Raw genomic sequence first — 16,732 nt, forward strand, 5'->3', positions numbered from 1 at the left:
CTCTGAGGTTTGTCAGTGTGCAACTGTAACACTGACTAATGTTGATGAATATTTATTTTTACCTGGATTAAAATTGGTTTTACCTGATTTCCTGGCTGACCCACACAGCTTGATGCTTGCTAACATTTATCTTGCACCCAGAGAGCCCTGGGTGAATTAAATAAGAATTTGTGAGGCAGGTTTCCTAATAATTTAAAAATATAAAATGTTTTTGCTTTTATCATATTATTTGTTGGGATTGTGTACACATGTGTGTAGAAGTCAGCTTTTTAGTTGAAGCCTTTCTAAGTAGCTAGAGCAACAGTGACTTGACTCACCCAGCTAGAGGTGGTGCTTTTTACTTGTCTCTCGCTTTGTGCGGGAGATGTCAAAACTGGATATTTACTCACCTTCCCCAGAAGAAGACACATGCATGTAAGGACTGATAATTTACCAGGTGTAAAGATTATTAAATGGTGAGGCATTTGCTGTGTTAATCCAAAAGAACTGTGTTTGATCGTTGGGTAGTCTGTAACTAGTGAAGGGAGGTGGTGAGCCTCAGGGAGGAGATTCAGTTTGAAAGAACAGCAGTTCTCTTCAGAGAGTGGACTGGATGCATGTTTGTATCACTAAAAGAGTACAGAACCCCTTCACCTGTTCAAGCACAGGCCAGGGGTGTTAACAGGTACATCTTGTGGGTGGAAGGGGTAATAACATATCCCTGTCATGGGTTGACCCCAGCCAGCAGCCAAGCACTTGCACAGCTGATCATTCACTCTTTCCTGCCCCCAGTGGACATGTGAGAGGACAGGAAGAGCAAAAGTGAGAAAACTTGTGGGTCAAGGTCAAGATGGTTTAATAAGTGAAGGAAAGAGAAAAAACAAGTGATGCAAAGGCAATCACTCACCCTTTCCCAAAAGCAGACCAAGGCCGAGCCAGTCTCCAAGTGACAGTCACCTTGTAGGTCAGAGCCCCCTACTCTCTTCATCCTCTACCACAGTTTTATGGCTGATCATGATGTTACATGGCATGGAATATCCCTTTGACTAGTTTGGGTCAGCTGGTCACCTTGTGTCCTCTCCTGACTTCATGCTTATCTCCAGCCTAGTCACTTGAATCTGCAGAGGGAAAAAGAGAAAGCGTTGATGCTTGTAAGTACTTCTCGACAATAGCTAAAACACTGGTGTATTAACAATGCTACAGATCCAAGACACGGCACCGTATGGGCTGCTTTGTGGGAAGCGAATGCTATTCCAGGGAGACCCAGTATATGCACACCTTTAATATAATTCCAGTGCGTGTTTGAAGCCTAGTATATGGAATCTGGGCTCTTTTTATTTGTCCTCATAAATAATTGTGATGATTTTTTGTGTTTTTTTTTTAAATTTTTCCAAGTGTAATGTTGTTGTTTAAATGGAAGGTGAGATCTGTTTAGTTACTTGAGCTCAGGAGTTGAGGACAGAGCCTTAACTAAAACTTCCCAACAGCATGGGCAGATTCAGCTTCATTGCCCCAAAGATAACGAGCTGCAGCCTGGCAGGGCCAGATCTTTACAGTATCAGGAATGGGAGGAAAGGATTGGGGAGGAACTGGGACAAACTGGAGTACAGTGCTCCAAAGACCCAGGTTTTTCTCTGCTAAGGGTGGCATTGGTGCTTCTGGGGAGGCACCACCTAGGGTTTTCAAATTTTCTGGTGCAGGCAGCTTGCCCTGGTTTTTTGCTGTTGTAGGCAGTGTTATTTCATCTATGCCTATAATCACTGACTGGTGATGGAGGAAAAGCAGTAAGTGTGACAGGAGATGCGATAGCATCCTAGGTGTTGGCAGTACTGGCACAGACCTTGTTTATTTGTCAGTGCTCCTTGAATGACACTGTTGTTGTCTGTCACCTTATATGCAGCATTAAAATGGTTTAATGCAGAAGATCACAGTAGTATGCCAGTAACAGTCTTCTGCAGAATTCTTGCCCAGGGATCCAAATGTAAACTGGTGCTTTATTTTAATATGCATTTTTGAAGGTGAATTATGAGACACCAGCACCTTTATTGTAGCAAGTTCAGAAAGCCTTTGCTTTAGGTGGGAAACAATTGTTCATGAGCGGTGGGGAGGTGGTGGGTTGGTTTTGTCTCAGTGAGAACATAGTCATTAGGAACATAACAAGGAGTTCTGAGCTCTTCATAAATTCATAGCCTTTTCAGAAACCTTTGTTCAACCTGAGCAGTGTTATACAGCCGAGTGTACAGCACCGTGCATGGAGGGGGGCTGAGAGAGCCGTCAGGAGACTGCAGCTTGTGCCACAGTGGCAGACAGGACCTGGCGGGACCAGGAGTGAAGGCAGCCAAGCTCTTTCTATAAAGGAAGCCCATATGGATCACTATCAAACCAGGCATGGTGTTGTCGGTAAGGGCATGGTGTGACAGTTTGGGTTGTAGTTTGCACAGAAGGGTGTGCAGGAAGTGCGTTGAAACCCTGGCAGCTTGACCAGGGAGCAGTGGTGTCCACCTGGCAGAAAGCTGTGGCCTCTCTGAGCTCTGCACCCACCATGGTGGACACGACTGCTCAGACAGAGCTCTGGTGGGAATCTGCTGCCGCCCTGGTATCCGGCTGTGGGGTGACCCCTGCTCTTGTGCCAGTGTCAGGGGACAGCAGTGAGTGCTCCTGTGGGAGGCATGCCCAGGTGGAGGAACTCCTCCACTTGGTGACAGAGCTCCAGGAGGAGGGGAGTAGGGTGAGGAGTAACAGGGAATGTGAGAGAGAGACAGAGACTACTGGAACTGCACCCTGCCTTCTCTGAGACAGGCCCAACAGGCAGATAGGACACATGGTACAGAGGATTCCCTGTCCCTTCTCTGCCTTGGCTAAATGCAGTGACTGAAGGGATAGGGGACAATGGCAGTGTCTTCCTGCCTGGTGCAGCAGGCGCATCCCCTCTGTGACTGCCCCTCCTACCCAGGTGCCCTTGCAAAATAGCTATGTGACTCCACATGTGGAACCAGACAGTAACAAAGACAGCGGTTCACCTAGCATGAAGGTGTCACCAAGGTTAAGTTGGCCTGTACCCTGTATCAAAACTGCTTCCATGAAGAAAAATAAGGATAGGTCATTGTTGTAGGAGACTCCCTTTTGGAAGAAACAGAAGGCTGAATAATACACAGGCTGGACCCACGTCTTAGGGAAGTCTGCTGCCTCTCTGTGGCCCAGGTTAAACATGTGAAGAGGAAGCTTCCTAGCCCAGTATGACCCTGATTATGACAGTGATTATTGCCCGTTACTGATTTTTCAGGTGGGCAGCAATGGAAACAACAGGAAGTCCAAGGGCAATCAAGAGATACTTCAGAGCCTTGGGATCACGGCTTAGGGGATCAGGAGCACAAGTAGTGTTCTTCTCTATCCTTCCAGTTGCAGGGAATCATAGAATAGTTAGGGTTGGAAAGGACCTCAAGATCATCTGGTTCCAACCCCCTTGCTGTGGACAGGGACACCTCACACTAAACCATATCACCCAAGGCTCTGTCCAACCTGGCCTTGAACACTGCCAGAGATGGAGCATTCACAGCTTCCTTGGGCAACCCATTCCAGTGCCTCACCCCCCTCACAGTAAAGAACTTCCTCCTTATATCCAATCTAAACTGTCCCTGTTTAAGTTTTAACCTGTTCCCCCTTGTCCTATCACTACAGTCCCTAGTGATGAGTCTGCTCCCAGCATCCCTATAGGCCCCCTTCAGATACTGGAAGGCTGCTATGAGGTCTCCATGCAGCCTTCTCTTTTCCAGGCTGAACAGCCCCAACTTTCTCAGCTTATCTTCATACGGGAGGTGCTCCAGGAAGAAATGGGAAGAGCCAGCAGAGCAATCCCTACCTCTGAGCCTGGTATCACCAGCAGAATTTTTTGAGTTTTGATCATGGGTCAATTTACATGACATCAGGCTTGCTGGCAACAGGGTGCACCTGTCTTAAAGGGGGGAAACGATCTTTGTACAGGAGTTAGCAGAGCTCATTGAAAGAGCTTTAAACTAGAGTTGAAGGAGAAAGGAACAAATTGAGGCTCACTCAAGGCAAGCTTGGGGGTGACATGCCAATGTTTAGAGGGTGGTGTGTTTGTGAGTCTGTTGCCTCAGTGGAAGTAGGGATTGAAGATCCATGCAGCAGCAAAGATGCAAAGGTTGATGTCTTAGAAACCATGGAAGCACCTGAAAATGGTCACGTAGGAATTGGGGCTTCCCCTCCCCCAAAAAGCACTGGGATCAGTGGCCCAGCTGAAGTGCGTTTACTCCGGTGCACATAGCATGGGCAACAAACAGGAGGAGCTGGAAGCTATTGCACAGCAGGAAAACTTTAATATAGTTGCCATCATAGAAACGTGGTGGGGTGACTTGCACGACTGGAGTGCTGCAATGAATGGCTGTAAACGCTTTGGAAGATACCGGCTAGGTAGGAGAGGTGGTGGGGCAGCCCTGCCTTTTAGAAAGCACTTAGGTTATCTAAAAATTGATGATCATGAGGATAGGGTTGAGTGTTTATGGGTAAGATTTGGGGGAAGGCCAAAAAGACTGATACCATGGTGGGAGTCTGTTACAGACTGCCCAACCAGGATGAAGAGGCAGACAAAATATTCTATAAGCAGCTGTAAGACATCTCACAATTGCTACCCTTGTTTTCATTGTGGACTTCAGATTCTGAGAGGTTTGCTGGGAATCCAGTACAGCAGAGAGAAAACAGTTTAGGAGGTTTGTGGCATATGTGGAAGATATTTTCTGATACAGCTGGTGGGTGAGCTGACTAGGGAAGGTGCCCCACTGGACCTGCTGTTTGTGAACAGAGAAGGACTTGTGGGTGATCTGATGGCTGGAGGCTGTCTTGGGCACGGTGATCATGAAATGATAGTTTTCTCTTCTTGGAGAAATAAGGTCAGGCATCAACAGAACTGCTGTCTTAAACCTGCAGAGGGCGGGTTTTGGCCTTTTAGGAGCCTGTTTGACAGAGTCCCTTGGGAGGCAGTCCTGAAGGGCAAAGGAGTCCAGGAAAGCTGGACATTCTTCAAGAAGGAAATCTTAGGGGCACAGGAGCAGGTCATCCCCATGTGCCAGAAGATGAGCCAGTGGGGAGACGATTGGCCTGGCTGAACAGAGAACTTTGACTGGAACTCAGGAAAAAAGGAGAGTTTATGACCTTTGGAAGAAGGGGCAGGCCACTCAGGAAGGCTGCAAGGATGTCGCCAGGTTATGGAGGGAGAGAATTAGCAACTAGAACTTAATCTGGCTACTGCCATAAAAGACAATAAAAATGATTCTATAAATATATTAACAACAAAAGGAGGGCTAAGAAGAATCTTTATGCTTTATTGGATGCAGGGGGAAACATTGACAAAGGATGAGGGACAAGCTGAAGTACTTAATGTCTTCTTTGCTTCAGTATTTAATAATCAGACTGGTTGTTTTAGGGCTAGCAAGCAGAATGAAGCCCTCATAATCAAAGGGGATTGCATATATCCAACTTAGACACGCACACAAGGCTGTGGGGCCAGTTGGGATCCCCCCAGGTATTCTGAGGGGTCTGTGGAAGTACTCACCTAGGCAGTTTCCATCATTTGTCAGCAGTCCTAGCTAACCATGGAGGTCCCAGGCTGGAGGTCAGTATATGGGATGCCCATCTACAAGAATGGGCAGAAGGAGGACCCAGGAAATACAGCCCTGTCAGCCTGACCTTGGTGCTGAGGAAGGTCATGGAACATTGAAAGATATCACAAGGCATAGACAGGACAAGCAGGTGATCAGATTCAGTCAGCATGGGTTTATGAAAGACACGAACTGCTTGACTAACCTTATGTCCTTGACAAGGTGACCTGCGCAGTGGGTGAGGGAAAGGCTGTGGGTGTTCTCTTACCTAGACTTTAGTAAAGCCTTTGACAGCGTTTCCCACAGCATTCTCCTGGAGAAAGTGGCTGCTCATGGCTTGGATGGGTGTACTGTTCACTGGGTAAAAATCTGGCTGAGTGATGGTGGATGGAGTTAAATCCAGCTGGCGGCTGGTCACAAGTGGTGTTCCCCAGGGCTCAGTACTGGGGCCAGTTCTGTTTAATGTCTTTATCAGTGACTGGGACAAGGGGATCGAGTGCATCCCCCGTAAGTTTGCAGATGACAACCAAGTTGAGCAGGAGTGCTGATCTGCTTGAGGGCAGGAAGGTTCTACAGGGAGATCTGGGCAGGCTGGTTTGATGGGTAAAGGCCAGCTGTAGGAGGTTCAGCAAGGGTCAGTGCTGCATCCTGTACCTTGGTCACAACAACCCCATGCAATGGTACAGGCTGGGGGAAGAGTGGCTGGAAATCTGCCTGATGGAACAGGAGTTGGGAGTGTTGTTCAATAGCAGCTGAACATGAGCCAGATTGGGCCCAGGCAGGCAAGAAGGCCAGTGGCATCCTGGCTTGTATTAGCAATAGTGTGGCCAGCAGGACCAGGGCAGTGATCATCCGGCTGTACTGGGCACTGGTGAGGCTGCACGTCGAATCCTGTGTTCAGTTCTGGGCCCCTCACTAGAAGAGACACATTGAGGTGCTGGAGTGTGTCCAGAAAAGGGCAATGAAACTGATGAGGGGTCTGGAGCACAAGTCTGATGAGGAATGGCTGAGGGAACTGGGGTTGTTTAGTCTGGAGAAAATAGGCTGAGGGGAGAACTTACCACTCTCTCTTAACTATCTAGAAGGAGGTTATAGTGGGGTGGGTGTCAGTTTCTTTTTCCCAAGTAATGGGACAAGAGGAAACAACCTCAAGCTGTGCCAAGGGAGGTGTAGAGTCGATATTAGGAAACATTTCTCTACTCAAAGTGTTGTCAAGCACTGGAGCAGGCAGCCCTGGGAAGTGGTTGAGTCACTGTCCCTGGAGGCATTTAAAAGATGTGTAAATGCGGCACCTGGGGACCTGGTTTAGTGGTGGACTTGGCAGTGCTGGGCTAATGGTTGAACTTGCTGATCTTAAAGGTCTTTTCCAACCTAAATGATTCTATGATTCTGTATTGAGTTGTAGTTGGAACAGAAGAGGTCTGACCATTGTGTACGCTAGCTCTGGAAAACCTGCATCACCTTTTGCAAAAGGCTATTGCTCATCAGGTTTTCTAATCATTTGTCTGAGGTGAAATTTCAACCTACTTAATGTTAACTGGTGTTAACTGCTGAAACTGGCAGACTCAGAATTTCACCAATACTGTTTAGATGCTTTGAGTATAGAAATAATTAAGGTATGGGAGATGACTGGTAGCAAAGATAGAGAGGCAAAGCCATGAAGAGAATAGCAATGAATAATAAGCATGAAGTGGTGATTTTTTTTTTAAGGTAACTATAAAAGAAAATATTGTATTAATATTAATTCAGATCTGAGACATGTTAAAAATAAATGAATTTATTTTTGCTTTTAAGTGAATTATATTGAAGGATCAATGCACTAAATGTCAGGGCAAAATTAGCTTCAATTACACTGTGATTTCTATCTATAAGCAGGTCAGGTGTAGCACAGATTGCAATGAGGCTGACTAGATTTATTTTCTAGAAGGATGTGTCTCGTTCAAGGTGACTGTGCAAACCAAAGAGCATATAGGTGATAAATGAGAATTACTCAGAGGTGAGCATTTCCTTAAGGTACACTGCTTTTAGAACTTAGGTGCTAGCATGGCCTGCAGTGTCATAAGCGGAGAACTAGCTCTTACACAGACAGCAGTGGTCCGTAGTGTTCATTGGCTGGCTTGAATTGTCTCCAGTGATAGAAAGTGAATAATCAGCATTTTATTTACACCTTTGAGGTTATTCTCTCTGCAGCATGACTGCAAGTGTCATCTAGAAGGACCAGCTTTTGCTGAGTCCTACAAAGCAGGAATAAAAATAATGCTTTTAAACAGAAGGGGTTTAAATCAAATCAACTCCTTACTTTTCTGCTGTCAATAGATTTGCTTCTAGTTTTGGCTTTATATTTCCCCAAATGGAAAGTTATTTAAGGCATTTTGCAAAAAGCTCAGTGAATCTCAACCTCAGAGCCAATTTATTTTTAACATGACAAAAAAATTTTCTATTTCCATAGTACTGTATGTGGTTGTAATGACTCATTTTAAAAATTACAGCTGTGATTGATGTTTGCATCACTCGTCCTTACAATATAAATTGAATTTAAGAATAACATGGTGAGTTTTATTTCTGAATTAATTGTCTAGGAATGTGAACCTCATCTCTGTTTTATTTTTTCTTGGCTGTTTTGTTTCTAGTGGAAACTTTTAATAATACTAAAAAATAATAATCTTCATAGATTATTACTGTTTTCTCCTGGTATTTATGTGATCAGACATTTTCATTATTTGTCATAAATATATGCGATAGAGTTTTCAATAAGCTCAAAAAAGTTCTCCCACGTAATTGTTTTTCTTTCTCCCTCATAGTCTGCTCCCAGTTTTCAAGAGGAGTCTTTGCTATTTTTGGATTCTACGACAAGAAGTCTGTAAATACCATAACATCATTCTGTGGGACTCTTCATGTCTCCTTCATAACTCCCAGCTTCCCAACAGATGGAACACATCCCTTTGTCATTCAGATGAGACCTGACCTCAAGGGAGCTCTTCTTAGTTTGATCGAATACTATCAGTGGACCAAGTTTGCGTATTTGTATGACAGCGACAGGGGTAAGATGGGGTGCTTTTTATCTGCATACTGTTTGCTAGATGTATCTCACTGAAATACTGAATTAGTATTAGAAAAGTAAATGAGTAAAGGAATATTTACTTGCAGCAAATGTAAATGTAAATATAAACTTAGAAATGAGGTTTTGGGACAGAAACAAAATTGTTTAAATGAGAATGACATTATTACAAGTATGTATGGATAGAATTGCAAATGTACTGATAAGTGATGTGAGATTAATCACATGTTGTAAAACAGATCTTATGGAAAGTTTATTCTTTTTTTTTTTAAAGAATCTTCTAAGGAGAAAAAGGTAAACATCTGAGCATGAAGGGCAATCTGCTACCACAGATTCACTCCATACGTGCAAAATCGATAGCTGGGCACCAAGCAAGCAAAAACCTTGGATGCAGTCCCTGCTTGTTTGGAGAGTGCTTTTCATAAAAAAGGGGTGGGGGTTGTTCATAAACCCAAATCCACTGCTTGTGAGCAATTTACTCCGCAGTACAGACTTCTCAAGTCCTGTGTCCCTTTCTGGCTGTAGTAACAATAACAGTGTATGGACTGGGAAAAATCACTTGGAAACTGTGGTATATCAATTAATTTTCAGAAGCAGCAGTGTTATATAGAAGTATGGAGTCTTTTTAACTGGCCTTTCTGGAATTCCATTATTGTCATTCTGTTTTCAGCTTCTGCTCATCTAGTATTCTGGCTAATTTTTTTTCTATTCTTACCTTCTCTTGTTGCCTTTTAAAAGACTATTTTGTGGCTCAACTGCATTTTCATTAGTCAGAGTTGAATATTAAATAAGTGCATATTAAATGGTAAGATGCCACTAGATTTAAAGGACAGTTATACCACACTGTGGTTCGTTGAATAGTGGACAGCGTTGGAGTCTCTGCATTCTGATGCTGTTTTATGCATTATGTTGTTCAGAAGCTGCAAAGACTTTCTCAAGACAGTTTATCACTGTTGTCAGGACTAAAGTTAGAAAAATACTGGTGTGTAGCCTCCGAGAGTAATGTCACATGGGATGATGAACCTGAAGCACATTTCTTTGGCAAATCCTTTTCAGATTTACATTAGTATAAGAAACATTCAGTGTCCTTTTAGAAAGGACAGATGTAAAACTACTTGCTTAGCCAGTACTCTGTCAATCAGCTAGCAGTGTGCACTACATGACCTGCATGTGATTTATATTTAGGAAATACTGAAAAACACCTAGTTCTTCTTGTAAGCTGCACTGGCTGAACCTGGGAATAGCAGCATGAAATTGTTACTTGTAGTCACCCTTTGGTTATGCCTTTTTTCCTTATTTGTTTGTTTTAATTGTTGCAAGGCACCCCTGTGATAACAAGCTCCAAGGCATGAAGCTCCTACCTCTGTGTTGAGTAAATCGTTGCTCCTCAGTGCTCCCACTGATTGCACAAGGTTAACCTGCAGAGTCAGGCAGTATGTACTCAGCAGCACTGACATCAGACCCTGAATACGCAGGGTCCACAATTCCTCCAAACACTTTTGCGTAAATGCCAAGGTAGAGACAGTGACAGATTATTTAAGAAATGATACATAATTGAAAATGATTCCACCTCCAGGAATGAGATAAAAAAGGAGAAGAGACTTACACCTTATGGAAGCTGTGAAAGGTAATGGGAATTAGTTTGATGACTTATTCCAAAGAAGAATGTATTGCTACTTTTGCAAGTCCCCTGTGGTCTGGGACTGCCTGGTTAAAGTGCAGGCAATTTTGTATCTCATTTCTATCTATAAGAAGTGAAGCCATTCAGTATATGCATGTCCAAGCTCTTACTAGCTTAATATCTCAGTTGCTCTTGAATAATGTGGGTTAGTGTCGTTTACCCTCCTTGCGTCTTCTGTGTTGCCAATATTAAACAGTGGGTTTTGGAAAAAGTAGAGATGTTATTGGAGGATTCTAGATGTAACAAAATTGCTACTTTAGATAGCCTCTGTTCATTCCTCCTTTGCAGAGCTCACCAAATTGTTTGTCTTTTGTTAAGCAAAAGAGGCTCAGGTACATGAGGTTCCCAGACAAGTATTCTGCAGTTAAAAAAATGCAGCTGAAGTTGTTTGAGTATTTTCTTCTCTGTGGAGTCCCACTTCTGTAACCACTCTCCACATACTTCCACATCCACAGAAGTATCACTGTGAATGCTTTTGTTTGGTTGGTTTTTCATTCTTTTGCAATGTGTGTTGCTCTCAGAGTAAACTAAACTGTGTGGGGGTGACAAATCTGCTACCTGTATGAAAGCAAGAAATCCAGGCAGCCATTTGGTAGCTCTGCAGAGAACACCTCAAGAAAAATCAGTCCTTAGGCAAAATGGAAGATCAGAGAAATAAAATACAGAAACCCTTTGTAATAGATAGTATTATCATTAATAGCCCATATCAGTTTATGCCTAAGATGCTATTTAACTTAGAGTAAGCATATAGACAGATTGGAGGACCTGAAATCTACTAAATGAGATCTGAAACAGTGTATTTCAGTGTTTGGGGGGCTTTTTTGATGTGGGTTTTTTTGATTGTGAGTAAGTCTAATTTTTTTTTTATTTTTTCTTAATAATACCCTCTGCTGTCCTTAAGATTGTTCTCTAGAATTACATAGAATTTTCTGGAAGGAATTTAAATACAACAAGTCTAATTCCTGTACTGCTGGAAATGGTTAAAATGGTATTTGTTGTGTAGCATAAATTAATTTCCAGCAGTTATTTTCATGGTTTTGTATTCTGTTATTTAATCCTTAAAGAAGAAAATGAGTCAAGTAAAATCTTCACTGATTTTGCAATATATTGTAGGCAGTTGCAGCTGTACAGACATTATTACAGCTTCCTGGCAGGAATGTTCCAGAAGGATAATACAGAAGTAAAATTCTGCAGACTGCTTGTAGGTGTTAGCATTGAGCCTACTTCTGTGTATGGAAATATATCTCAGCACATCTATTTTCATAATCGGGGATATGACTGTAGGCAACAGAAATAATAACTCCATTAACAGAACTGCAGAACATGGGAATTTTGCCATAGACCTCAGTGAGGTCTGAGTTTAAATACAATACTACTCAAGCACTGAGAGCAAAAGCAGTTCGGTAGTGTTTTGTAATGAGCAGCTGATCCTCTTGCCATGATTGGATCACTTTTCTCCTAGAAGACCTTTTTCCCTTTATGTGCAGCTGTAGCAGCGGATCAGTGAAACTGGCAAAATCACGTTCTGAAGAAGGTTGAAGCAAAACTAAAAGGTTGTATTTACCAGGATCTACACTGATTCCTTGCTGCGATATAAATAGATATTTCATACAATAGGAACTGATTTGGCCCACATATACCTTCATTTCTGCAACCTAACAATGTGTGACAGGTGGAACAAGTTACAGGGAAATCTTAAATAAGTAATCTCATAAATCACATTCTATAAGCTTGTTATTCCTAAAGCTTTATCAGTCATATCTTCTGTTTTCTCCTGTGCTTCACTAGGCTTATCAACATTGCAAGCTGTGCTAGATTCTGCTGCTGAAAGGAAATGGCAAGTGACTGCTATCAATGTTGGAAATATTAACAATGACAGAAAAGATGAAACTTACCGTTCACTGTTTCAAGATCTAGAGGTAAAAAAGGAAAGGCGGGTGATTTTGGACTGTGAACGCGATAAAGTCAACGACATAGTTGATCAGGTTTGTTATTCTCTGTTCCTCAGTGACAGCAGTTAGCTATATAAGTAAATATAATTAATTCATTTCTCTTGATCATGTTTTTGTGATTATTATGTGTCATTTGGAAGTGACAGATTTATATTGAGGACCACATCTATATCAGGCAGAAAGTGAATATACAAATCCTATAATCCCTCATTTTGCTCAAAAGCAAGATAATTCCATCTGGATGCTCCCATATGGTTTTACATAATTATTATTTATAAAAAAGTAAATCTCATTAAGTAAATCTATCTCAGAACCTATGTAATAGACTACACTATATGTAGTTGATACACTATTATATATTGCGCATTATAAATAGTTAGATAATGCCTAGTGATTAGTTCTCCTTACACCTAGAAAGTGTTTTGTACTTCTAATACTTTTTACCATCTTGTGAAAGCTGTATCAACAGCTTCTGTTTTTCATTTAACTCCCTTTAGAGTTCGTGTTTCTAAGCTCTCTTGGTCATTCATACTGTAGTTTTTGTCTCCCTCTTAAAGTGTGTTAGCCAAAATTGGCTGCTGTTTTCCATAGCTAAGGCCACCTGAGCTTTAGACAAAACAGAAAATTATGTCTTCTCTCCACCCACATGTATATTATTTGCCAAAATACTTTTTTTTTTTCTTTTTCTCTTTTTTACAACAGCATCATAGTACTTTGATTCAAATTATTGCATTACCTTCGAATCCACCTCTTCAATCCTAGTGTCTAGGAAGGTCTTACTGTCTGTATCTTACCAGTTCTTTCGTGCATGCAGAGCACAATGGAAAATTGTAAGGGTAGCTCCCTGCTGGCTTGAGCTTGACCATGTGAGACTGTGCAGCATCTGTAAGAATACTGCATCAGAGTGTATGTGTATTGGTTTGAAGTTTATTTGAAGGGCTTGTTATTTTGGTCTTTGTTACGAAGGTTGTTATATTTTGGAGGGGCTCAGGGCATGAGCAGTATCCTAAGTGGAATGCACTGTATTTGTCTATTTTATTTGGAATTTATATCCATAAACTGTTCCTCTAATTTTCAAGATCGATTTGAATTTGATCCTGTTCTACAAAGCATTTGCAGCCTCCCTGTCATTCATCTGCAGTTTTTTTAAATCATATTTTCTGACTTGTTGCCCAGGTTGAGAAATGTACTGAGTAGAGCAGTGCTTGAGAGAAACAGTACTTACAGGTACTCTTCAGCTGGTTATTGTGTCTTTTCAAACAGTTGTTCGCTTACCTTATTGCTTGTCCATGTTCCTTTAAGGGCTTGTATGATGTCGTACAGGACAAAAGCCTTACTAGACTCAAGATACATCACATCTGCTACTTCTTCATTATCTATTAGGTTAGCTGTCATGCCAGAGAAAGTTTCTTTGACATATTTTGATCCTGACAAGACCTACGTTGACTGTTTATCCTCATCTTATCCTATAGATTCTTTTAAAATTTAAGTGTGTGATATTACTGATAGAGAAGTTTGGCTCACTGCAAGTTTTTTTCAGTTTCTCCTTTTAATACTTTTTAAAGACAAGAGCCCTCTTTACCCTTTAGGTGACACTCATTTTTACTGTCTTGGTTTAGTAACAGAACTATTTTTTTCCTTGGCTCTTCATAGTTTGATTGCAGCTCTGGGATATTTTTCTTGTCCTAATTGTACTTTGATTGATTCTGCCTTGCTTTGAGTCTTAGTTTTTTTCAACTTATCCTCACATAGTTGTGCTACTCCTTAAGCATACAGATGGATAAAGCTTCTGTTTCTTAAGTCCATTATGCTTACATTCTGTTTCTGTGACTTCCTTTTCTTACATAAAAAGGTAAACCCCCTTTCAATTTCTCAAGTAGCTAAAAAAAAAACTTAAAATAACTGTTTTCTCTATTATTTGTCTCTTAAAATGAGCGTTTGTGCTGAACAATGGATTTCCTAGCCTGTAAGTATCCTTTCAGTGTATTCTTCTGATTTTCTTTTCGAAAAGCAGAATATGTACTTCAAGCCTTGCTTAGCTACCAGATTTTTGGTTCCTGTCTCCCCCCCTTCAAAAAAAGACTGCCACAAAAAAAAAAAAATATCAGCAATTTCCTTCTTTTTATGACTCCTTGTATCGTCAGGATCCCTTTTCTTTTTCTGTGTATTTTTACTGAGACATGTGCAACAGGCTTTCTGTTGACCAGACTTTTCTTAGTGCTGAAGTTTTATTTGCATTCTTGATACATAGAGCAGCAATTTCTCTACTTTCTTCCTTGCTTTTTACTCCTGAAGAAACTTATTGTAGTTCTTTGATTTATCCCACTAACATTTTAAGCTATGATGGTAGCCTAAGGTTCACCCAGTTACGTTCTGTTGTCCTTGGATCTTTTGTATAGTCACACGATGTGTTTGTGAAGTGGTTTCATCATTCTTGTTTTTTGTCTCATGTTCTAGTTTCTTTTCCAGATTTCAAAGATCTGTGTAAGTTGAAACATTTTTCAGTTCCCCAGCTCTTCTCAGACTAGTTTATATTCCTCTTCTCTGCTTTGGCAGGTCGGTGTTACCATGCTCTTCATTACATAGCCTCTATCTCTCTCTTCTGAGCAAGCTTCTTTTGCTGAATCTCATTTCCCACAGATAACATCCTTTGCCCAGCTTTGCAATTACTGCCACTTCTTGTCTGTCCCTGCTTGAGATGCTAGTCTAAACTAGGGACACTGGTGAACACCTTTTATGTCCACAGCTCCTTCATCATGGTTTTTGGAGAATATTCTCAAGAGTTTTAACTGCCAGCATCCTTATAGTTCACACGGGTGAGTGGCACAGGGCAATGTTTGAGAAAACCAGGTTAATGAAAGAGTACCCAGTGGCAGTTAGAGCAGACTTACTAGCCATTGATCCAAAGACTTACAGCTACTGGTTGTTTTCTCAGATTCTAGTGACGAAGAAGTGTTCAGGAGAGCTATCTGTTTGGTCTAACTGAAGTTTCTTTGGAAGCAGCAGCTACATAAGAAATATGTCTCAACTTAGTTCTTAAACCTTTAATAAGTAATGAGTTTTAAGCAGTCTGAACCAAGTAACTGGTTTAGAATAATTAAGTTCATATATCATGTATATATTCATATATATGTATATATTCATATATCATATATATATATATTCATATATATGTTTGATGCCTGCTCTTTTCTGTCCAGGTTGTGCCTTTAACACACAGCATAGTAATTAGCATTCAGCTATTCTGTCTGGAGCGACTGTCCCTCTTGGGACTTGGACTTCAACATGACTAATTTCCACAAGCAGAGTGTATGTTCAGTGATGTATTAGGTAAAATAAAAAGTAAAGCACGGAACAAACTCAGTATTGTGTACCATGGAGCACATAACAAGATTTTGCATTGTAATACATTTTGTAGTTTTTAAGTTGCAGTCCACATAGCAGCTGAACATTCTCCATTACAAGGGTATTTCTTCTTTTTTACAGGTTATCACAATTGGTAAACATGTTAAAGGATACCATTATATCATTGCAAATCTGGTAAGCATTTTTAATATTTAAAATACCTGTATTACTCATTTTACTGTTTATGAACACATGAACTGGTGTTTTGTTTTAAATGAATTTTAGAAAATAGAAAAAAACTAAATGTCTTTATCCTTGCCAAATGAATGAGCATGTTGAGGTGGTATTTGTTTTATCGGCTGATCCTTTTCAGGGCTTAAATGCCTCCTGTGATATTCCCGTTGGTGGGAGTGAAGGTTGCTCAGCACCTTCAGCAGAACTTAGAATCATAGAATAGTTAGGGTTAGAAAGGACCTTAAGATCATCTAGTTCCAACCCCCCTGCCATGGGCAGGGACACCTCACACTAAACCATATCACCCAAGGCTCTGTACAACCTGGCCTTGAACACTGCCAGGGATGGAGCATTCACAACCTCCCTGGGCAACCTATTCCAGTGCCTCACCACCCTAACAGGAAAGAATTTCCTCCTTATATCCAATCTAAACTTCCCCTGTTTAAGTTTGAACCCATTACCGCTTCTCCTGTCACCACAGTCCCTAATGAAGAGTCCCTCCCCAGCATCCCTATAGGTCCCCTTCAGATACTGGAAGGCTGCTATGAGGTCTCCATGCAGCCTTCTCTTTTCCAGGCTGAACAGCCCCAACTTCCTCAGCCCGTCTTCATTCGGGAGGTGCTCCAGTCCCCTGATCATCCTCGTGGCCCTTCTCTGGACTTGTTCCAACAGTTCCATGTCCTTTTTATGTTGAGGACGCCAGAACTGCACACAATACTCCAGGTGAGGTCACACGAGCAGAGTAGAGGGGCAGGATCACCTCCTCCGACCTGCTGGTCACACTCCTTTTGATGCAGCCCAGGATATGGTTGGCTTTCTGGGTTGCAAGCGCACTCTGCCGGCTCATGTTCATTTTCTCATCAACCAA

The 16,732-nt window shown here is 41.7% G+C and overlaps 1 protein-coding gene across 4 annotated transcripts in view; it reads left to right on the forward strand.

Moving 5' to 3' along the window:
* Nucleotides 1-16,732, forward strand: part of GRIA2 (glutamate ionotropic receptor AMPA type subunit 2) — a 93,711-nt gene that overhangs the window by 35,093 nt on the left and 41,886 nt on the right. For all 4 annotated transcript variants that reach the window (XR_009962738.1, XM_062608245.1, XM_062608124.1 and 1 more), the window contains exons 3-5: nucleotides 8,396-8,635; nucleotides 12,122-12,318; nucleotides 15,772-15,825. Coding sequence is in view for 3 of the 4 variants with exons in the window: in XM_062608245.1 (XP_062464229.1) it covers nucleotides 8,396-8,635; nucleotides 12,122-12,318; nucleotides 15,772-15,825 (491 nt within the window). In the remaining variant the exon portion in view is untranslated. The remainder of the gene's footprint in view (nucleotides 1-8,395; nucleotides 8,636-12,121; nucleotides 12,319-15,771; nucleotides 15,826-16,732) is intronic.

The sequence above is a fragment of the Pezoporus occidentalis genome, unplaced genomic scaffold (assembly GCF_034315485.1).
Source record: "Pezoporus occidentalis ecotype Australia unplaced genomic scaffold, CSIRO_AGI_Poc_V1 ctg1, whole genome shotgun sequence".
NCBI classification, from domain to species: domain Eukaryota; kingdom Metazoa; phylum Chordata; class Aves; order Psittaciformes; family Psittacidae; genus Pezoporus; species Pezoporus occidentalis.